The following is a 23,439-nucleotide window of genomic DNA, read 5'->3' on the forward strand; positions in this document are numbered from 1 at the left end:
AATGTTTTCAAAGATAGTAACTAGGTGATTGAAGTTTCCGCCGTGCAAAATTCTAACTGGAGAGTAGGATGGATGACTCTTGGCTATGGATGTGTCCCATTGGAGGATATGAATTACGATACACCCAGGGGAGTAGGGGAAATCCAGGGCCAAGGGTGACAATGAAGGATGTGTCTCAGAGTCGGCTACATCCAGGCAATGCCAGAATTGTTAACTCCCAATAAATCCTTTCTGAAGTTTTGGAAGTTTGGCTCGAGACTCATGATTTCAATGGGGTTAAGTGACAGAATCCTGACAGAAGGAGTTAGAGGCTACAAGCAGGGGTGGGATTGGACGGTTCGGCCGAACCCCTTGTTCTGAAAATCAGCTGGCAGCTAACTGGTTCACTGCGGCTATTGTGTTGCCCGCCTGCCCCGTGCTTTACCTACCTATATCATCTCAGCTAATTAGTGCCGCACAGCGGATTGCAACTTCTCAGCTGTGTTACTTGAGTGTCGCGCATGCAAATCGCACGATCACCGAACCGGTTGCTTAAACCTGGAGAATCCCACCCCTGGCTACAAGTAGTCCTTGACTTAATTGACCACAATTGAGCTGAAACAGTCCTGTCGCTAGGCGAGACATTTGTTAAGTGAGCTTTGCCCCATTTTGCGACACTCCTTGCCCCAGTTGTTAAGTGAATCGCTGCGGCTGTTCAGTGTGTACCGCGAATCTGGCTTCCCCCGTTGACTTCGCTTGTCAGAAGGTTGCAAAAGGTACTTTGATTTTGGGTTTTACCGATTATTAGACTGATAGATCTTGATAGAAATGGCTGGTTCCTATTATTATGTTAAGTTGGGATTTGATGTCAATGGCATAGTTTACTGCAACAGAGATGGACGTCAGTGCTTCTTCTTCTTTAATCTTTCCTCATTTCTCTTCCCCCCCTTTCCTCCCCACCCTCCACTGCTTTTCTATTTACTTTTGCATTTTGTATTTTATAATTCTTTTGCCCTCCTCAGGCTCTGGAGGCTCTCTGGAGGCTGGAAACAGGCCCAGAGCCTCCAGGAGGCCTATTTTTCACCCTCCCTCAGCCTCCGTGTACTTATTTGGGATCCAAAATGGGCCATGGGGAGACTCCTGGGAGGGGAGGGGTGGGACGGGCTGGGCCATCCAGGGTTGGGATTTGCCCGTTCAACGAACCAGCCATAAAATTAACTATCAATTCGGTACTAGTTTGCCTGAACTGGGCCAAACCGGTAGCATAGCCCACCCCTGGTTAAACTCGTCCTCTAAGACAAGGGTCTCCAACCTCAATCACTTTAAGACTTGTGAGTTGGGGAATTCTGGGACATGCCGGGTGGGGAATTCTGGGAGTTGAAGTCCACAAGTCTTAAAGTGACCAAGGTGGGAGACCTCTGCTCTAAGATAAAGTCCAGTGGAGAGCACCAAGCATGGGATCAAAGCTGTCCTCTTGATATATTTTTTGACCCCTCCATGAACTGGGCCGCCCGCAGGCTTTAATGTAGATGAAAATCTAAGAAGAATCTGCTTTAAATGAACGTCTGTGGAGACTCTCAGTCATCCAGGTCATGGTTGTCCCAAAGGTGCTTTTTTTTCAAGAGGCAACTGGACTTTCTTTGTTGTTGTTTTTTCTTTGAAGGCGTTTTGCTTCTCCTCCTCTGAGCTGAAGAAGCTTCTTGGATGAAAAGCGAAATGTCCTCAAAGAAAAACCAGAAAGCCCAGTTGCCTCTTAGGGGGGAAAAAAGCACCTTTGGGAGTTTAAATGAAAGACAGCCCCAATGTTCCTCCATCATCTTGTGGTATTTTTGTCATAGCCCTCACCGACTGCCCCTCAGCAGATGACAAAGAAGAGGGGGAAAGGCAAGAGTGAACGTGCATGTGTCTGTTTTTTACACACACACAGGCAAACACACAATGTCCCAAAAGAACAATTTGTGTAGTTTTAAGATTTTTAAAAGCAATGGATGTATGCATCTGAAAGAGATAAATCTCCAAGAAGCGGTAAATCGTTCGAACAGCCATATAGCTATCACCCAGTTACATTTAGTTTATTCTCTTGTTTCATAAAATTCACTGCTACTAGATGAAGACAATGACCCTGAAATCGTTTCCAGCTCCGGCCCATTGAATCGTAAAACTAAACATTTGCAGAGCCTATGAATGCACCCAATAAAACCCACACCTGACTAGTTTTATTGGTCAGCCAGCGAATCCTCCCCAAAGAAGACATTTATGTGAGGTAACTTTAATTTATTTGCCCCCTTGTGTGTTGCTTCAGACATATATAGTTTATATTGGGTTTCTCAGACTGTGTGTAGGGAGCCCAGGAGTTGATTTCGGAGAAGGAATCTAGAGGCTTTTGTGGGAGGAAATCAACTTAACCAAAAACTGAAATCCAGAGAGGTGGGAGAATATTCCAGAGACTCATAAAAACCCATTGTGGTACAGGTAAACCTCAACTTACAACCATTTGTTTAGCACTGAAAACGTGACTTTGACCAGTGGTGGGATTCAAAAAATTTTACTACCAGTTCTGTGGGCATAGCGTGGCTTGGTGGATGTGGCAGGGGAGGGATATACTGCAAAATCCCCATTCCCTCCCCACCCCACTAACCTGCTTTCCAGCTCCGTTCTCCTTTGCAGGGCAACAAAAGGAGACCCAGCCGATCAGCTGGGACTCGGGAGGCAGAAAATAGATGGGGGCAGGGCCAGTCAGAGGTGGGATTTGCCGGTTCTCCAAACTACTCAAAATTTCCTCTACTGGTTCTCCAGAACTCGTCAGAACCTGCTGAATATACCACCTCTGGTTTTGCCATATTTTTCACACGGCCATTGCAGTATCTCCATGGTCACCTGATCAAAATTTGGATGGCAATTTCTGACAGTTGCCGTGTCCAGGGATCACGTGATCAATTTTGGCGACTTTCTGACAAGCAAAGTTGATGGGGAAGCCGGATTCAGTTACCAACCGTGTTGCTAAATTAACAACTGCGGCGATTCACTTAACAACGCTGGCAAGAAAGGTTGCCAAATTCACTGAACGAACTGTCTTGCTTAGCAACAGAAATTCTGGGCTGAATTGTGATCCTAAATCAAGGACTGCCTGTATAAGAAGGAGGGAAGAGAAGACACGGGCAGTCTGATGTCTATGGAGATTCTCAGTCATCCAGGTCAATGTTGTCCCGAAGGTGCTTTTTTCAGGACTTTCTTGTTCTTCTTTGAAGATGTATCGTTTCTCATCCAAGAAGCTTCTTCAGCTCTTCTCGGAGCTTCTCAGAACTGAAGAAGCTTCTTGGATGAGAAGTGAAATGTCTTCAAAAAAAAAATAAGGAAGTCCAGTTGCCTCTTGGAAAAAAAAAGCACCTTTGGAATATGAGTAGACTTGCAACATTTTGTTATTATGGCCTACCAGAAGTCCTCAATTTTAGACCAATCGTTTAGCAAACATTCAAAGTTATAATGGACCCCCCAAAAAAAAGTTACCACCAGGTTCCAAAGTTCTGATGTCTGTCCCCCGGTCTTATGACTACACTTTGGGCATGTGGCAACAAGCCAGCATTTACGGCAGTTTGCAACACCCTGCAGTCCAATTTATGACATTTTTGCAGAAACCTTCAGGTTTTCAGCCAAAACCGTGGGCTCGCCAACAATGGGCTCACTGAATGACCACAAAAGTTTGGAAAATCAGGTTGGTCTTGTGTGGGTGACCCAATTTATGTCCATTGTGATTTATGACTGGAATGGGAAGGGTCCATTATGGTTGTAAGTTGAAACTACCTGTATCTCACGAAAGCATTATTCCAATTGTCCTACAGAGTTGGCTTTGCCTCTCGATTCTGCTTTTCTTTCTTTTAAACTAAAAATTTTTGTGGCCTGAAAAAGTGTGAAAACACCTGCCTTTCGCCATATGGTAAAAACATCAGGTGAATGACAGCTAAAAACTGACTGTGCAACCAAATACTTATGGATTAATAATAATGAAAATCTATGGAAAAAAGAAATTTTCTGTTATACCAATCATGATTTGAATCCTTGGAAAAATACCTAAAGGTTTAATATTGGAGGGAAAATTTGAATTTATCAGACACAAACACCCTAATTTTACAACAAAAATTATGTGGCCTGGAACTGCCTAATTTTACAACAAAAATTACGTGGCCTGGAACTGCCTAAATCCTCAGCTCGCACTTTAATAATTCTTAGGTCCTTGGTGGACTTCAATTGTTAAGTTTCACCTGCCACTGAGTATGAATCTAACTGTAGATTATCCCCACACAATAATAATACAGGTAGTCCTTGACTTATAACAGTTCATTTAGTGAAGCCTTTGAAGTTGTAACAGCACTGAAAAAAGTGACTTATGACCATTTTTCACACTTGTGACCATTGCTGCATCCCCACAGTCACGTGATTTATATTCATATGCTTGACAACAGGTTCATATTTATGAGTACTGTAGTATCCCAGGAACATGCGGTCATCTTTTGTGACCTTCTGACAAGCAAAGTCAATGGGGAAGCCAGATTCACTTAACAACCATGTTACTAATTTAACAACTGCAGTGGTTCACTTAACAAATGTGGCAAGAAAAGTCATAAAATGGGGCAAAACTCACTTAACAAATGTCTTGCTTAGCAACAGGACCTTTGGGCTCAATTGTGGACATACGTCAAGGACTACCTGTACATAGAGAAGCGCAGTTTGCTCTCACACTTCCTGTAACAGGTTAACAGATAACAGATAACCAGAGTTGGAAGGGACCTTGTAGGTCATCTAGTCCAACCCTGCCACCCAAGCAGAAAACCGTACACCATTACTGAGATGACGGTCCAGTCTCTTCTTGAAAGCCTCCAGTGATGAAGCTCCCACAACTTCTGAAGGCAAAGCTATTCCATTGGTTGATTGTTCTCACTGTCAGAAAATTTCTCCTTATTTCCAGGTTGAATCTCTCCTTGTTCAGTTTCCATCCATTATTCCTTCTGTGGCCTTCGGGTGCTTTAGAAAATAGCTTGACCCCTTCCTCTCTGTGGCAGCCCCTCAAATATTGGAAGACCGCTATCATGTCTCCCCTGGTCCTTCTCTTCACTAGACTAGCCATGCCCAGTTCCTGTAACCATTATTCATATGCCTTAGCCTCCAGTCCCCTAATCATCCTGATTGCTCTTCTCTGTACTTTTTCTAGAGTCTCAACATCTTTTTATAGTGTGATAACCAAAACTGGATGCAGTACTTTAGGTGTGGTCTTACTAAGGCTTTATAGAGGGGTATTAGTATCTCACTTGATCTTGATTGTATCCCTCTGTTAATGCAACTTAGGATTGCATTCGCTTTTTTGGAGGCTGCTGCACACTGCTGGCTCATATTTAGCTGATTGTCCACTAAGACTCCAAGATCCCTCTCACGGTTACTGCTATTGAGCCTGGTTTCACCCAGTCTATATGTGTACTTTTGGTTTTTCTTGCCTAAGTGTAGGACTTTACTTTTCTCTACACTGAATTTCATTTTATTAGATATGGCCCAGTGTTCTAGTCTGTCAAGATCCATCTGGATCTTGAGCCTATCTTCTTGTGTGTTAGCTATTCCTGCCAGCTTAGAATCATTTGCAAATTTGGTAAGTTCCCCTTCTATTCCCTCATCTAAGTCGTTAATGAAGATATTGAAGAGTACTGGGCCTAAAATGGAACCTTGTGGCACCCCACTGCTTACTTCCCTCCATGTAGATTTAGACCCATTAAGGACTACTCGTCGAGTACGGTTTGTCAGCCAGTTGTGAGTCTATCTAGTGGTGGTGCTACCTATCCCACTTTTTTCTAGCTTACTAAGAAGTAGGTTGTGGCCTACTTTGTCGAATGCCTTGCTGAAATCTAACTATATTATGTCCACAGTATTTCGCTGGTGTCAACAGTATTTCGCTGGTTCATTGTCTCGTGCTGCAACAATATTTTTCTTTTCTAATTTCCACTGCAAGCCTCTCTAAATATATTCATGACATTAAAAAAAATAGGAACTGCAATAAAATGAAAATCTAAAGAATGTTTTAATGTTCTGAGTAAATCTACTCTTCATTTGGGCATTTGGATCAGGTTTTTTTTCCCCCTCAAAAATTCTTCAGTTTTTCTGCAAAACGTGAAGATTCACCCAATCTCCAGAAACTTTACTCCTGATGGAACCTGCTCATGCAAATTTTCTTTAACCAAACAATGGCATTTCCATCATAAATAGGCTAGGTGGGTGTGTGGTTGTGTAAGGGTGATCTAATTGTCATTGTTAACTGTTTTATATTGATTTTGCTTTTCCTTCCCAGCGTAGATGTCATGTATTGTTACAGTCAGTTTATTTATCCTTTCATATGTTGCCCAGAGTTGCTGGTGAGGAGGAAGCCTTAGCAATAGATTAAATAAATAAATCCCAACCCTGGAATTATTATTCATTTATTTTATTATTTCTTTGCATAAATGACAGTAGCTATTTTCCCTTTGCACCACGGTAATTCCAAAGGAGAGGCTAGCAAGGGGATTGCAACCATAAAACTAGGGTTTATAAAGCTGTAAAATCATCTCATTACAACTGAAATCCTAAATCCTAAATCAATTTGAGTGTTTGGGAGGAGGATGACCCTGGAAAGATAAAAGAGAGAGAGAGAGTCCTCCAGGAGGATCACAGAGGTTGGAGGATCAAGGGCACGTACATACCTGGTGAGCTAGGATAGTGTCATAGAGTTGGTCTTCCGATATCCCAGGATTCTCTTCGCTTGCAGATTCAGGCCCCACAAAATCCGCCCGCTGGTCATTGAGCCTCCGGGCCTGGATTGTGGCCACCATGTCAAAAAACTCTTCAGCCTGGAGGGAAGTCAGAGAAGAGAAAAAGACTGTGCAAAAGGAAGAAGAAGGAGAAGAAGAAGCAGAAGGAGGAGAAGACGGAGGAGAAGGAGAAGAAGGGGGAGGAGGAGGAGGAAGAGGAGGTGGAAGGGGTGGAAGAGGAGGAAGAGGAGGAGGAGGAGGAGGGAGAGGAGGAACCGGAGGAACCGGAGGAACCGGAGGAGGAACAGGAGGAACAGGAACAGGAGGAGGAGGAGGAGGAGGAGGAAGAGAGGAGGAGGAGGAGGAACCGGAGGAGAAACCGGAGGAGGAGGAGGAGGAGGAGGAGGAGGAGGAGGAGGAACCGGAGGAACAGGAGGAGGAGGAGGAGGAGGAACCGGAGGAAGAGCAGGAAGAGCAGGAAGATGAGGAAGAGAAGGAGGAGACAAAAACAACAACATTGGATGAATTAATGCCCCACAATTATCAAGTTTCCCCCCTTTTCTGATTTTACGCAATCCACTTGACCCATCAGTTCTCCAGAAGGTTGGATCTGCACATTATAACAAAGCAAAACCACAAGCCACGTTAAAACTTAACAAGATTTGTGTGTGGTAGGAAATGCTGCTGCTGATGCTGCTACTACTACAACTACTAATCCCTGTGTGTTGACCTGGCTAAGCAATATTGTAAGAACTGAGACAAGACATCCGATGACTCGCAGCGGAAACTGCCCCTGAGGGAACCCGGGATAGGGAATCAGAGCCACGCATTCCTGAGCAGCCATGCACGAGGAGGGGCCTTCTTCCCTCAAAGGCACCCAGACCAGACCAGTTGTGAGGCCTCCGCCTGCCTTTCTCTCCTCCAGCTCCCCTCCCTCCCATCCCTTGCAAGGAAGGGGTGTGGATCTCCAGCAACTCTCCCCTCGACCCAATTCTGTTTGTCCCTCTGCACAACCACAACCACCTGGAAAAAAAAAAATCTATCCGAATTTGGAGCGAGTTGTAGGCTGCTTGGCTGGGCCTGCAAGAACGACAGCCGGGTGCAGCGAGGCCCACAGCCCTGGCCAGCTACGTACGAAGGTTTTGTCAGAAAGGCCGAAGATGGAGCTGACCCAGAGAGCTTGTGATTTTTCAGAAGTGGTTTGGCCATTTCCTCCTTCATGGGGGCTCGGAGAGAGAATGTCAGGTGCAAGCAAACCAGGAAGAGGAGTGGAGTTCAAGGCGCTAAAATTTTATTATTGTATGCTAGCACTACACAAGAATTTGATCTACTAGCGGTCAAGGCAAACTGGCACTAGACCAGGATTTCAAACCTCCTTTCAAAGAAGCCCCTTCAACAAAACTAGTTTCTGCAGAGTGTTTGTGTGTGTGTGTACATTTCCTTGAAAAATGGGAGTCCCTTCTGTTTCTGGGCTTCCTAAAAGTTGGACATTTTAAGGGAAACGACCTTTCTCAGCATGGTTTCCAGAAAGAAATATAGAAGAGCGAGTTAGACATTTCTGAGTTTTTAATATTTCCCTGTCTCCTAAAGTGACCATCATTGTGTCCTTGGAGGCTGTTGCAGGGCCCAGGTTGACATTTACAGTGAAGATCATTTACAATCAATAACAATTGGCATTAAAAATAAGACATTTGTTGTGTTCCTCTATGGTAGTTGTGTTCCTCTATGGTACCCAAATATCAGGAGGGGTTTTATTCAAAGAGATTAAAACTGCCATTCATTTAGCAACCATTTGAGTTACAATGTCACTGAAAAATGTGATTTACGGCCAGTCCTCAAACTTTATTTATTTATTTTATTTGGTTTGTCAATTCCTTACAAAATAATAGGTACAAGTAAAAACTTAGTGAAAACTTATGAATACATGAACACATATAAGAAAAATAAAAGAAACAATAGGACAGGGACGGTAGGCACGTTGGTGTGCTTATGCACGCCCCCTACAGACCTCTTAGGAAAGGGGTGAGGTCAATAGTAGACAGTCTAAGGTTAAAGTTTTTGGGGTTTGGGGAAGAAATCACAGAATCAGGTAGAGTATTCCTGACATTGACCACTCTGTTGCTGAAGTTGTATTTCCTGCAATCAAGTTTGGTGCGGTTAACCTTGAGTTTGTATCTATTGTGTGCTCTTGTGTTGTTATGGTGGAAGCTGAAGTATTCATTGACAGGTAGGACATTGCAATGTATGATTTTATATACTATACTTAGATCGGACCAAAGGCGGCGTAGTTCTAGGTTTTCTAGGTCTAGAATTTCGAGTCTGGTGACATAAGGTATTCTGCAACGAGTAGAGGAGCAGAGAACTCTTCTTGTGAAATATTTCTGGACTTTCTCAAGTCCACATAGATGCGTTGACAAGAGCAGGCCTGATCTCATGGGGGTCTGTTATCCCCCCACCCGGGATTACCAGGAGCATAAAGTCACGAACAGATTGTACATAAAGTCACGAACAGACATGGGCCACCCTCATGGCTCCAAACACCAACCAGGGGCACTGCGCTCTGCACCAGTTGTAGCTTCCGCATAGTCTTCAAGGGTAAGCCCCGGTAAAATGCATTGCAATCGTCCAAGTGTGAGATGACCAGGGCTTGAGTGACAAATCTTCACTTTTTCTGCTTGCTTGATTAGCCACCAAATATACAGGTGTTGTTCAACTAAACCAGAGGTCTCCAAACTTGGCAAGTTTAAGACTCGTGGACTTCAACTCCCAGAATTCCCGAGCTAACAGGACTGGAGGAGGAATTCTGGGAGTTGAAGTCCACGAGTCTGAAAGGGGCCAAGTTTGAAGACCCCTGATTTACTAAACTATCCTATTCCTATTCTATTCCTATTCTATTCTATTCTATTCTATTCTATTCTATTCTATTCTATTCTATTCTATTCCTATCCTATTCCATCCCATCCCATCCCATCCCATCCTATTGTCAAACATCAGACTCTTGGCTTTTTATATTTTGAGGTACCAAACTGCCAGCCCTATTACGTAATCCAGTTCAAGAAATCAACTTCATAAAAAGACTAAGATTATTTTTTATGGAGATGGGTTAATAATAGGAAAGGTAAACATAAAGGTTCCCGTCGCACATGTGTGCTAGTCGTTTCCGGCTCTAGGGGGCGGTGCTCATCTCTGTTACAAAGCCAAAGAGCCAGCGCTTTTCCATGGTCATCTGGCCGGCATGACGAAACGCCGAAGGCGCATGGAACGCTGTTACCTTCCCACCAAAGTGGTCCCTATTTTTCTACTTGCATTTTTACATGCTTTCGAACTGCTAGGTTGGCAGAAGCTGGGACAAGTAACGGGAGCTCACTCCGTAACGGGCGCTAGGGATTCGAACTGCCGACCTTTCCGATCGACAAGCTCAGCCTCTTAGCCACTTGCAAATCTGGGTCATTTCTTCCTCTCCATCTTATACACCTGTGAATCAGGAAGGTGTCTGCCTGAGTCGCTTCTGAATGTTATCTCGTTGCTCTGGACTTCGAAAATGTTTTGGCCCCTTTTACCTAGGTCAGTGCTTCTCAACCTTTTCTTCACCTGTTTTAAATACCTTTCGTGACCCACAGATTATGGCCATGTCTTAACTCAAAAGTTAAATCACAACATTGCTACAAGCCTTCGCGGAGCCCGTGGCATTATCCTGCCCCCTCTAGAAGTCCATGGACCACAGATTGAGAACCACGGACATGGGTAATTGTATTTACAAACTCCCATTAAGATCATCTTCCTTACACTCTACAGTGCTTCAATAGAGATAGGTTTTCCACAGATCGAAGGGGGCATGATTTTGGAGGCTGGCTACACCCTGCGGATTGGCGCTTCGCTTGTTTGTGGCATCCCGGTTTTTGGTCTATCGCAAGGACCTGGGGTTGGGAACCCCTGATCTATAGGACAAGTGGACTTCAACTCCCACAATTCCCAAACCAGCAAGGGTGGGGGGGGAAAATGAAAATTACAATCCCAGCTCCAGATAACAAAGATGATTAGGGGACTGGAGGCTGAAACATATAAAAAAACAGTTGCAGGAACTGGGTGTGTCTAGTCTGATGAAAAGAAGGTGACATGATGGCAGTCTTCCAATATCTCAGGGGCTGCCACAAAGAAGAAGGAGTCAAGCTATTCTCCAAAGCACTTGAGGGCAGGACAAGAAGCAATGGGTGGAAACTAATCAAGGAGAGAAGTAACTTAGAACTAAGGTGAAATTTCCTGACAGTGAGAACAATTAATCAGTGGAACAACTTGCCTCCAGAAGTTGTGAATGTTCCAACACTGGAAGTTTTTAAGAGATTGGATAACCATTTGTCTGAAATGGTGTAGGGTTTCCTGCCTAAGCAGGGGGTTGGACTAGAAGACCTCCAAGGTCCCTTCCAACTCTGTTATTCTATGTCTGAGATACCTCTACCTACAAAGCTGTTAAATGCAGTCCTCAGACACACACACAAAAACCCTCTTACTTCACACCCCTCTCCTAGAAGAATGAAATATTTTGAGAAATATTAAAAAAGGCAGAATATTACACCTCCCTGGATGAGAAATGGAGAAACAGGCTCTTGGAAAGCAACCTCCACCTTTCTTAATAGCCCTCAGCAGATGTCAGCACTTAAGAGATAAAGAGATAGCTAGCTCTATTCATAAGCAAATACCCTCACCCAAGATCCAACAAAGGTAAGATTAGCCCTCAGCCACAATAGGAATTGCCCAAAGCCCCTTCATTGCATCACCTCAGTTGTACCACCCCCAGCAGTTTAAACTTCAACCAAACTTAGCTCAGACAAACTCCTAGGATTTGTACATAGCCCCATGGGAGTCTGACAACAGCCAATAGAATACATGTTCTTGCACAGGAACAGGAAGCTGAAGTGCAAAGCCCAAGAGAAGGTATAAATACCCCCCCACACATACACTCTCTCTCTCAACTCCATGTGGTCAGCTGCACCAGAACCACAAACGTGGGGTCCTGTTCATCAATAAATGGACCCTCTTTTCAATCAGACTCCAGCCTCCATTTTGTCTCCAGTGCCTTTCTCCTGGCTTGGAACTGAACCTGATGGGTAGTTCTTCCAACACTTCGTTGCGCATGAACACATTCTTTTGAGAAAAACAATTGTGCAAGAGCAATTGCTGAAACTAGTGTCAACGTTGCATCTTGTGGAAATGTTAATCGCTCTCCCTTCTAAACTAAATTAGTTTTTCGTCCACATTTCATACCAGGTGCTGGAAGTTTCTGTTGTGCAATTGAAGAGAGTTCCCCAAAGTTCTTCTTTTTAAAATAAAAAATAAAAATAAGTAAAACTGAGCTTATGTTATAATTAGGAAGTAAGAAAATAACGGCGGCTCGTTTTTTCAGGCAGTTGGCTTTCAGCTTTTGTCAGATACTAAATGCAAAAATGCGGCTGCCGTTTTGACTTTTTTTATTCCTTGAGTGTTTCTAATATTTTCTACTACCTGAAGGTTTGGATTAAAAATTTAACTTTGGGGGAGGTCTTGTTCTTTGCCACAGAGGGGCAGTGCTGAGCAGACATCCAATTTTCTCAGCTAAACCATTGAACCACAATAGATTTTCTACTATGGGAAGCGTGCTTATTGTGTATTTGTACAACCTAAGTACACAACTTTTCTCCAGATGTGACACCGAGGGGCCCAATTGGTGAGGAATGCCAAATATATCTGCCTTTTGAAACCCAGCACTATTTTATGATCCCAGTTGTTTCGTTTCATGATTTTTAAATTTAGCGTCAAACTTCTGTACTCATAAATAGCATAAACTACTGAATTAAAAGAACAAGATGTCCTAATTTTTTTTCTCTGCTACAGAGGGGAAAAGAAAGAAATAAAATAAATGAAAAACAGCCTGAATGGGATCTTCACTCTGTAAACTTGATTTCTGGACCCCCACAATTTTCTGAATTAGGGAAACAAACTGGATTTTAAACAAGACAGACAAAATTCAAGCTTTTCTTTGTACACTAAATGAACCATTGTAAGTCAAAGACTACCTATATTAGGAAACGAGAGAGGATAAATATGCAGGTCTCTTCTTACCTTTCTGGTTTTTTTCCAGTAATCCCGAAGGAGTGGGAGGCAGCGATTTCCAGGGGCGGGCAAGGGCGTGCTTCGGAGTTCGTTGCTTCGAGCGTAGAACTGGACTCTGGCCTGGCAGAGCGCTGAATTCAACTTGAGAAGTGAGGCTCTGGATTGTGGAAACAAAGAGAAGGAAGCTCACACACCTTCAAGTTTCCAAGGGTGGGCTAGACTCAATTCAAGTGGAATGGGGGTGCTTATCTGAACTGAGTCTAGCACAGTGGTCGGCAACCAGTGGGCCAGGGACCACTGGTGGTCCACGAGAAAACTTTGGTGGTCCACAGATAAATGTCCCCCCAAAGCAATTAATCCAGGCTGCGCGGGAACACAAGGCTGCGCCGCCCACATGGCCTGCCTACCCGCTGGCCCCCACCCTTCGGCCGAGCACAAACCTTACCTTGAGTAGAGCCACGCGAGCTGGAACTGGGAGGTAAGACCAACAGCGGGGGAGGAAAATCTGCCCCGGGGTGGATTGCTGACATTGGTGGAAAAAGTCAGTCCCATATTCCAGAGCTGGAGTAGTCACAGGACTGGCCCTTTGGTCATCCCAGAGCAGCTCCTCCAGTCCATGGCAGGCCGGTGCACCCGGGTGGAGGAGCAGCTGCTCTGGGATGACCAAAGGGCCAGTCCTGTGACTCCTGCAGCTCTGGAATATGGGACCGACTTTCCCACCAATGTCAACAAGCCACCATCAGTTAAAATTCATATTAGTGGTCCGCGGGATTTAAAATTATGAGTTTGGTGGTCCCTGAGGTCCAAAAGGTTGGCGATCCCAGTGTCTCTCATTCTTGGAAACTTGAAGATATGTGGACTTCATCTCCCAGAAGCTGGCTGGGGAATTCTGGGAGGTGAAATCCACACAACTTCAAGTTTCCAAAGTTGAGGAACACTGCTTTAACAGGTTGCATTTTAATTAGAATATTGTTGTAATTTTTAATTGTTTTAAAATCTTACTGAAGGATTATAGGTAGTCCTTGACTTACAACCATTGCTTTTAGAGCCGGGGTCTTCAAATGGGACCGCTTTAAGACTTGTGGACTTCAACTCCCAGAATTCCTCCTCTAGTCGTGTTAGCTCAGGAATGCTGGGAGTTGAAGTCCACAAGTCTGAAACTTGCCAAGTTTGAAGTCCCTTGATTTAGAGTGACCGTTTTTAAGTTACAACGACACTGAAAATAGTGACTTATGGTCATTTATTTCATACTTATACAACCACTGCGGCATCCCCATGGCCATATTATCAAAATCCAGACACCGGGTAACTGGTGTGTATTTATGACACTCAGTATCCCACGGTCATTTGATCACCTTTTTATGACTTTCTGACCAGAAAAGTCAACAAGGAAGCCAAGTTCACTTAATAACCGGGCCACTGATTTAACAACTGCAGTGATTCACTTATCAACTGTGGCAAGAAAGGTTGTAAAAAATGGGGCAAAAGTCACTTAAACTCTCTTGCTTAGGAGTGGAAATTTTGAGCTCGGTTGTGTTTGTACAGCGAATACCTGTAAAATATTGTTGTACATTCTAATTCAGGGGTCTTCAAACTTGACAGCTTTTAAGTCTTGTGGACTTCAACTCCCAGAATTCTTCCCCCAGTCATATTAGCTCAGGAATTCTGGGAGTTGAAGCCCACCAGTCTTAAACTTGCCCAGTTTGAAGAAGCTTGTTCTAATGGTTTTAGAATGTTACCGAAAGGCTTCACCTGTGTTCTGGCCTGGCTTATTGCTTGGGAAACCCTAGTTTGGAAAGGCAGGCTGCACATTTCAAAAATCTAAAAATAAAAAAGGCATATAGGCCCTCACCAAAGGATGGGTTGGTGGCAGAGGTGGTATTCAGCAGATTCTGACCAGTTCTTGGAGAACCGGTAGCGTAAATTTTGAGTAGTTTGGAGAACCGGCAAATCCCACCTCTGACTGGAGATTTTACAGTATCCTTCCCCTACCGCACCCATCAAGCCACACCCATAGATCCAGTAGTAAAAAAAAATTGAATCCCACCACTGGTTGGTGGTGTGCTACATTAGCATACTCCAAATCCTGACACCTGATTGGTCCACACGGACTGCAACCGGATTGGCTGACTGAACGGCCGTGATTGGTGCGCTAAGAATCTACCGCGATTGGCCGAGCCGATCGCGGGAGATTCAAAGCGCTGTCATTGGCTGCCGAGCCGCGAGCAATCCCTATATGAAGGGTTGCCGTGGCTCCAAGGTTTTTGTACTGAACTGTAACTAAATAAAGAGCTGAATGTTACGAATGGTCTTGCGTCTCTTTGGGAACCGATCCGCCCCGATCTAACAGGTGGTGCTGAGAAGATCCCAGCTTTCCTTTTCTAAACATCTCAGAGGAAGAATGTGATTAAAAACTTAAACAATTGTTACTGGATGCTCATCAAAGCATAAGACCAGCATCCAATCAATGGCCCTTGGAGCAAGCCAGATTTCTGTCTAGCTCTGTAATAGGAAGAAGACAGGCAAAAATAGCTGTGTAAGAAGACAACTGTGGGAGCCACCTTCAGATTTCTCCCGTAGCTTAGTCCTCTCTACAGGGAAATGCAACAAAATTAAGCTCTCCTGTAGCTGGCACCTTGCAATGGTGTTTCATTGCAATTCCCATCACTTCAACCAACAAACTCAGAATCTCGGAAAAGACATGGATAGATGACTAACAAGAGATATTCATCAGGAACCTACAAGCCCTCAAGGCAGGGGTCCCCAACCACCAGGCCCCGGACCGGTACCGGTCCGTGGAACATTTTCTACCGGGCCGCCGGTTTGCTGGGCGCCGCCATCTTGTTTTGATGAAAAAGTGCTTCCAGGTGAGCTTTTCCGGTTGGAAAGCGGCGTTTGGGTCCTGAAGGAATCCTCGCGCCTTAGTTTCATTGAAGGGGGGGCAGCTTCGAACAAAACTAACGCCCTAGGATTCTTTCAGCACCCAAGGCAAGGCGAGCCGAGTGACCGTCCCGAAGCAGTCCCAAAGCCCATCGACAAAGGTACAAAGGAGGAGTTGAAGGTGGCGGGGAGAAGCGGGGGACGGCTGGCTGGTCGGTCGCTCGGCTCGCCTTGCCATGCGTGCTGATGCCGGTACCGGGCCGCGGATCATTTTGTGATGCCGGTACCGGGCCGTGGCACAAAAAAGGTTGGGGGCCACTGCCTCAAGGAACCAAACTAACTTTTCCAAAAAATTCTATCATCCTCACTTGCTGGAACTTCTGGGACTTCTCTTAAAATCCCACCTGGAGGGTACCCAGTTTCCTTCCTCCTCTTGAAACAGATAACGGGAAACAGATTCTCTATCCGAGAATCAAATCAGCAACAGTTTTATCTGCTTATTAAAGGCACAAGATATTTTTCGAGGCAATAAAAGCAGTGTAGAAAGTTAGCCCCTTTTCTCCTAGAAGAATGAAATCTTCTAGGAAAGATTAAAAAGGCAGAATATTTATACCTCCCTGGAGAAACGTGCTCTTGAAAGCAGCCCTCACCTTTGCTTAATGGCCTCAGAAAGACTGGGCCATCCTATCCACAAGGCTGCGTCAGCTTATCTACAAAACAAAACACCCTCAGGACATAATAGGATTAGCCTTCTATCCATCTCACCACATGGCACCTCGGAAGTTTGCATCTCCCAGCAAGGTTCAACCAAGCTTGGGGCTCAAGACAACGTACAAATTTGCCCCTGCATGGCCCCACGGGAGTCTGACAACCAATCAGAATACATGCCCTTTCGACAAGAACAGGAAGCAAGTTCAAAGCCCAAGGGAGGATATAAATCAGAGGTGGTATATTCAACAGGTTCTGACCAGTTCTGGAGAACCGGGTAGCGGAAATTTTGAGTAGTTCGGAGAACCGGCAAATCCCACCTCTGACTGGTCCCAACCCCATCTATTCTCTGCCTCCCAAGTCCCAGCTGATCGGCTGGGTCTTCTTTGGTTGCCCTGCACAGGAGAAGGGAGCTGGAAAGCAGGTTAGTGGAGTAGGGAGGGAATGGGGATTTTGCACTTTCCTTCCCTTGCCACGCCCACCAAGCCACGCCCACAGAACCAGTAGTAAAAGAAATTGAATCCCACCACTGCTATAAACCTCTCTCTCTTTCCCTCTCCCTCTCCCTCTCCCCCGCCTCCCATGTGTTTGATTGCCCAGGACGTCAAACCACCTGGTCCTGTCCACCATTAAACCATCTTTCCAAACAGCTTCCATGTTTCCAGTGTCTTTCTCCCCACTTGGAACTGAACCCAGATGGACGTTTCTTCCAACAGCAGATTAAAAACTCTAACCTTAATCATTGCAGTCGGTGAGGCATCATTCTGAACCCCTGTGAGTGGGAAAAATGTGATTAAACTGCCATCCCAAACTGCTTAAGCCTGGAACACTTCCAATTCCTCAGAATCTTGCATGGTTCTGAGCTTGAAATGGTTTGAAATGAACTCCTTTGCAGTCTCCTAATTTCTAGGGCTGCGTGTGCTTCAAAAACCGTTTGGGAAAAGTGGTTAGAACACAGGTGTCAAACACGCCGTGTTGATGTCACGTTACGTATCCCGACGTTTTTGCCTTTGCGGAACTAGGGTGGGCGTGGCCTGCCTGTGATGCATCTGGCCTGTGGGCCGCTAGTTTGATACCCCTGGTTTAGAACGTTGTAGGAACACAACACCTCTTTTCTACATCAGACTGAAATAAAGACACAGATGCTTTAATGAGTTGTTGGGTCCCTTTAAAGCAGCTGCATCTTTTTCCAGGCTCCTCCAGGAGCATGCTGCCTGGGGAATTCTGGGAATTGAAGTCCACACATCTTAACATTGCCGAGATCAGCCAAACACATCTCCAGATGGTCTAGGGCTGCTGGCACCAGATGACTAGAAGAATTACAGGAATTTACATTCAGCCACATCTGGAAGGCAGGACACTGAAGAAGGCTGCTCTGTGGTTTTTTTTTTTCATAAGGGGCCAATTCATTCTCCTCTTTCTGCTTTTCCAATGGCATTCCATTTCTCCGCTTAGCTCATTCCCAACTACTGTTCAAAGAAAGGTTGTCTCTTTGTGTGTTTTTAATTGGTACTTTTGCATTCTTGGAGTCGGTCCTATGCTACAGCTTCTCTTAAGTGATAGGGACCGATAATGTTTGCATAATGTTTGCGATAATGTTTGCATAGGAGTGCAGAGAAGAGCAACCAAGATGATTAGGGGACTGGAGGCTAAAACATATGAAGAACGGTTGCTGGAACTGGGGATGTCTAGTTGAATGAAAAGAAGGACTAGGGGAGACACGATAGCAGTCTTCCAATATCTCAGAAGGGCTGCCACAAAGAAGAGGGAGCCAAGCTATTCTTCAAAGCACCTGAGGGCAGGACAAGAAGCAATGGGTGGAAACTGATCAAGGAGAGAAGCAACTTAGAACTAAGGAGAAATTTCCTGATAGTTAGAACAATTAATCAGTGGAATAACTTGCCTCTAGAAGTTGTGAATTTTCCAACACTGGATTTTTTTAAAAATATGTTGGATAACCATTTGTCTGAAGTGGTGTAGGGTTTCCTGCCTTGGCAGGGGGTTGGACTAGAAGACCTCCAAGGTCCCTTCCAACCCTTGTTATTCTATTCTATTTATTATTATAAGGTGCCTTTGCTTGACAGATGAGCCCCTTACCTGTTTTCCTGCCGTTCCGGCCGTTTCCGCCGTTCCTGCATCCGAAACATCACTCTTCGGTGTCTGTTCTTTTCCCATTGCATTCATTTCATGCTCCATTTTTTTTTAGCTTGCTCCAAACGGATTGTCTGAAGATTCTGCTCTGTGGAAGGATTTTCTGCTCCGCTAGAAGAAAAAGACAACAGATTCAGTCCTGTTGGAAGTTAACACCCACCCCTCTCCTAGAAAATTGAAATATCCTAGGAAATATTTAAAAAAAGCAGAATAGTTCCACTAAAAAGAGTAGAAACTCAGAAGCAGAAATTCACCTCAGAAGCAGAAATCAGCCCTCCCACCTTTGCTAATGGGCCATTACTCTGGCCTAGGCCAGCCTATTTTACATAACAAAGATCTCCAGGTAGAGCTACAGGAATTGCCCAAAGCCCTTTCATTACATCATCACCCAGCAAGGCTCAACCAAGCCTGGGACTCAGGACAGCCTACAGAGTTGCCCCTGCATGGCCCCATGGGAGTCTGATAACCAATCAGAATACAAGCTCCAATTCAAATCCCAACAGAGGGTATAAACCCCAGGGCACTCTCAGCATATCAGCTCCTTCCTTCTTTGGAGCTCCAAGCCATGTGCTCCTATCCACCATTAAACCATCTTTCCAAAACAGCCTCCCTGTTTCTAGTGTCTTTTTTCCCCACTTGGAACTGAACCCAGAAGGATATTTCTTCCAACAATCCTATTTGAGAATTTCAGGCATAGGAGTTCGGAGTGAAAAGAGGGTTTTGAAAATCGACTCATTTGAGCTGTGGTGCCGGAGAAGGTTCCTGTGTATCCCTTGGACAGCAAAGGTGTCTAAGAAGTCAGTCCTTGAACAGGGAAGGGGGATATTTGTAGCTCAGGGTTGAAAGGAGGGGGCCCTGGGGGCTTTCTGACCTTGCTTTGTTTCCTTGCAGACGTTTCATTAACCAAACCAAGTAACATCATCAGTGCTAGTAATGGTGTGACCTAATTAGGGTAATGAAACACCTGCAAGAAAACGAACAAGCTCAGAGAGCACCAAGGACCCCTCAAGTATTTGGACACATAACACCACACATGTCACTGGATGGCAAAAATGACAAAACTGCATCTCACTTATTTTGACCGTGTCATGCGGAGGAATTCACTGGAGAAAAGCAATTATCTTTGGAAGAGTTAGCAGTAAAAGGAAACCAGGCCATCAAAGAACACAGTGGCTGGACATCATCAAAGCTGACACCAGCATAGAAAAAAAAAATCAAAGACGTACAAGATTAGAAATGCAAGACCGGGCCCATTGAATCACCAAGAGTTGGTCACGACTGAACAGGTAACATCATCATCATCAAAAATTATACAGTTAAAATTATTTTTAATTAAGACAATTAACACACACACACACACACAGAGAGAGAGAGAGAGAGAGAGAGAGAGAGAGAGAGATTTCTTAAGTTTTTGCGGGTATTTATATGTATGGTATTCAGCTCTGTTCTGGTATTTTCCCACATCATTATAGTTGTGCTTTTAAAGTTGTAGCGACGTTTCAGCAGAACACAATACACAAGCCTGATGATAGCAGATGAGATTCTGCGAACGTTGCTACAACTTTAAAAAGCACAACTACTATGACGTGGGAAAATACCAACAACGGGTACTTACATGTACTTACCCGAACAAAGCTGAATACCATACATGTAAGTACCCGTGAAAACTTAAGAAAATATATGTATGTATGTATGTATGTATGTATGTATGTATGTATGTATGTATGTATGTATGGTATTCAGCTTTGTTCGGGTATTTTCCCACGTCATTGTAGTTGTGCTTTTCAAGTTGTAGCAACGTTTCGGCAAAATCTCATCTGCCATCATCAGGCTTGTGAGTCAGACTTTTACTGTTGTTTCAGTTTTAAATTTGGGGCTAGCCTACTGCTGTGCCAGAATGGTTTTTTCTTCATCCTGATTGGTTGGGAGTCTTGGTCTGTGTTTATTGGTCCTGGAGTTTGCTGTGTTCTGCTTGATTGGTGTTTCTAATATCTTCTGTCTGTTTTGTGGCTTTTTCTGTGTCTTGATTGGCTGGCAACATTGTGATCCTGTAAGTACCCGCGAAAACTTAAGAAAACATATATAAATATATATATGGAGAGAGAGCTCGAGAGAGCTCAGAGGTGGTATTCAGCAGGTTCTGACCAGTTCTGGAGAACCAGTAGTGGAAATTTTCAGTAGTTCGGAGAACTGGCAAATACCACCTCTGACTGGATATTTTACAGTAATCTTCCCTGCCACGCCCACCAAGCCATATCCACAGAACCGATAGTAAAATTTGAATCCCACCACTGATTAGATAGATAGATAGATAGATAGATAGATAGATAGATAGATAGATAGATAGATAGATAGATAGATATAGGGAGAGAGGGAGGGAGGGAGGGAACATAAAGGCAGGCTATAAAAACACAAATAAAAAAGATAAAGTGTATAAAGATATATTAAGATAAAGTGTGAATAAACCAGAACTGGTTTTAATTCAGGCATATATTATCATCATCACTTAGGCATTTAAACACAAACATAAATTGTATTCTTTGTTTGGGGGGTGGGGGGAAAGAAATATACACAAAGAGATTGGCTCCTTGACTTGTAAATTTACCAGTGGAACAATTAGGAAGACAATTAATGGAAGGGAGAGGCAAAGTCTACAAAGAAATGGAATTTGGGTTGCCAATTTACCAAGGGAAAAAGTCATTTCCTGCCCCTGGGACTTTAATAGTGATTCACTTGGGAGAAAAGCAACAGCGGCCAAGTTGGTTTTTTTTTTTTAAGGATGTGTTAAAAAAAAAAAGTACTGTCTGTTTTTTTTTTTTTTTAAACAAGTTTTATTAATTTTTAAAACACACAAATTATCATTATTCATTACATGTTTAAACCTTTTTCATCTGCCATTGTGTTCATCTGTGAGTCAGACTTCTACAGTTGTTTCAATTTTAAATTTGGGGCTAGCCTACTGCTGTGCAGAATGGTTTTTCTTCATCCTGATTGGTTGGGAGTCTTGGTCTGTGTTTATTGGTCCTTGAGTTTGCTGCGTTCTGCTTGATTGGTGTTTCTAATATCTTCTGTCTGTTTTGTGGCTTTTTCTGTGTCTTGATTGGCTGGCAACATTGTGTTCCTGTATTGGAGGCTTTTAATTGCAGCTTGGCTCCGAGTAAATGGGGCTATCATTTGTTAGGAAGCTGAGGTTTTCATCTGGGTGCCTGGTTGGGGTGTGTTTGAGCTGGAGGTATCAGGGGGATCTGTTTCTGCCCAGGTGTTTGCATGGCTTGTGATGTGGAGATTTTTGTTTGTGAGTGCAGGCTTCCAAATAATTGACAGTCTGGTGAGTCATCTCTTCTATTCATGCTTCCAGGTCTTTTTCAATCTCTATATGGCTTCTCTGATAATTCTGTGGCTGGGTTTTTTTTTTTTATAGTGGCTAGGGTTTTGGTGCCGTTGAAGTTGATGCTATGACCTGTGGCTTTCATGTGTTGGACTAGTGAGGAAGTGTGTTCCAGCTTTTTTACTGCTAGCTTCCTAACAAATGATAGCCATCCATTTACTCAGAGCCAAGCTGCACTAAAAGCTTCCAATACAGGAAAAACAATGTTGCCAGCCAATCAGGACACAGAAAAAGCCACAAAACAGAAAGAAGATATTAGAAACACCAATCAAGCAGAACACAGCAAACTCCAAGACCAATAAACACAGACCAAGACTCCCAACCAATCAGGACGAAGAAAAAACCATTCTGGCACAGCAGTAGACTAGCTCCAAATTTAAAACTGAAACAACTGTAAAAGTCTGACTCACAGACGAACACAATAAAGAAGCCTGATGATGGCAGATGAGATTCTGCCAAAACGTTGCTACAACTTTAAAAGCACAACTACAATGACATGGGAAAATACCCGAACAAAGCTGAATGTCATACATATATATGTATGTATGTATGTATGTATGTATGTATGTATGTATGTATGTATGTATGTATATTAGTTCGGAGAACTGGCAAATACCACCTCTGACTGGAGATTTTACAGTAAACTTCCCTGCCACGCCCACCAAGCCACATCCACAGAACCGATAGTAAAATTTGAATCCCACCACTGATTAGAGAGAGAGAGAGATAGGGGAGAGGGAGGGAGGGATGGAACATAAAGGCAGGCTATAAAAACACAAATAAAAAATTAAGATAAAGTGTGAATAAATCAGAACTGGTTTTAATTTAGGCATATATTATCATCATCACTTAGGCATTTAAACATAAACATAAATTGTATTCTTTGTTTGGGGGTGGGGGAAAGAAATATACACAAAGAGATTGGCTCCTTGACTTGTAAATTTACCAGTGGAACAATTAGGAAGACAATTAATGGAAGGGAGAGGCAAAGTCTACAAAGAAATGGAATTTGGGTTGCCAATTTACCAAGGGAAAAAGTCATTTCCTGCCCCTGGGACTTTAATAGTGATTCACTTGGGAGAAAAGCAGCGGCCAAGTTGGTTTTTTTTTTAGGATGTGTTAAAAAAAAAAAAGTACTGTCTGTTTTTTTTTTTTAAACAAGTTTTATTAATTTTTAAAACACACAAATTATCATTATTCATTACATGTTTAAACCTTTTTCATTGTAAATTTAACAAGTCAGATAAATTATGATTCTGTTTTAAACCATTTCAATATAACATACAAAAACCTCTTATTCAATTTCTCTTTACTTCTCTTTACTCTTATTCAATATCATTATTATTATTTCATCTATTTCTTTCTGACTTAGTTACCATTATTCTCATTCTATATTTCTGCAAGCTTTTACTAATTCTCCCCCAAAAAAACATATACACACAACACACAAAACATAAAAAAAAATCTTTTTGGAAAGTAACT

At 43.5% G+C, this 23,439-nt stretch overlaps 1 protein-coding gene across 2 annotated transcripts in view; it reads right to left on the reverse strand.

Annotated features, from left to right (window-relative positions):
* The window catches only part of GPSM3 (G protein signaling modulator 3), a 33,389-nt gene that overhangs the window by 2,474 nt on the left and 7,476 nt on the right, over nt 1–23,439 (reverse strand). The window contains exons 2-4 of one of the 2 annotated variants that reach the window (XM_087953332.1): nt 18,516–18,672; nt 12,840–12,987; nt 6,696–6,871 (exon numbers count right to left, since the gene is read on the reverse strand). In XM_087953332.1, coding sequence (XP_087809458.1) covers nt 6,696–6,871; nt 12,840–12,987; nt 18,516–18,614 — 423 coding nt within the window. In that variant the 5' untranslated portion in view covers nt 18,615–18,672. Of the gene's footprint in view, nt 1–6,695; nt 6,872–12,839; nt 12,988–18,515; nt 18,681–23,439 lie in introns of both variants that reach the window. The other variant, XM_026686865.2, reaches the window with a different exon arrangement.

The sequence above is a fragment of the Notechis scutatus genome, chromosome 2, assembly GCF_049901735.1.
Source record: "Notechis scutatus isolate UNSWTSFEM ecotype Mainland chromosome 2, rNotScu1.2, whole genome shotgun sequence".
NCBI classification, from domain to species: Eukaryota; Metazoa; Chordata; class Lepidosauria; order Squamata; family Elapidae; genus Notechis; species Notechis scutatus.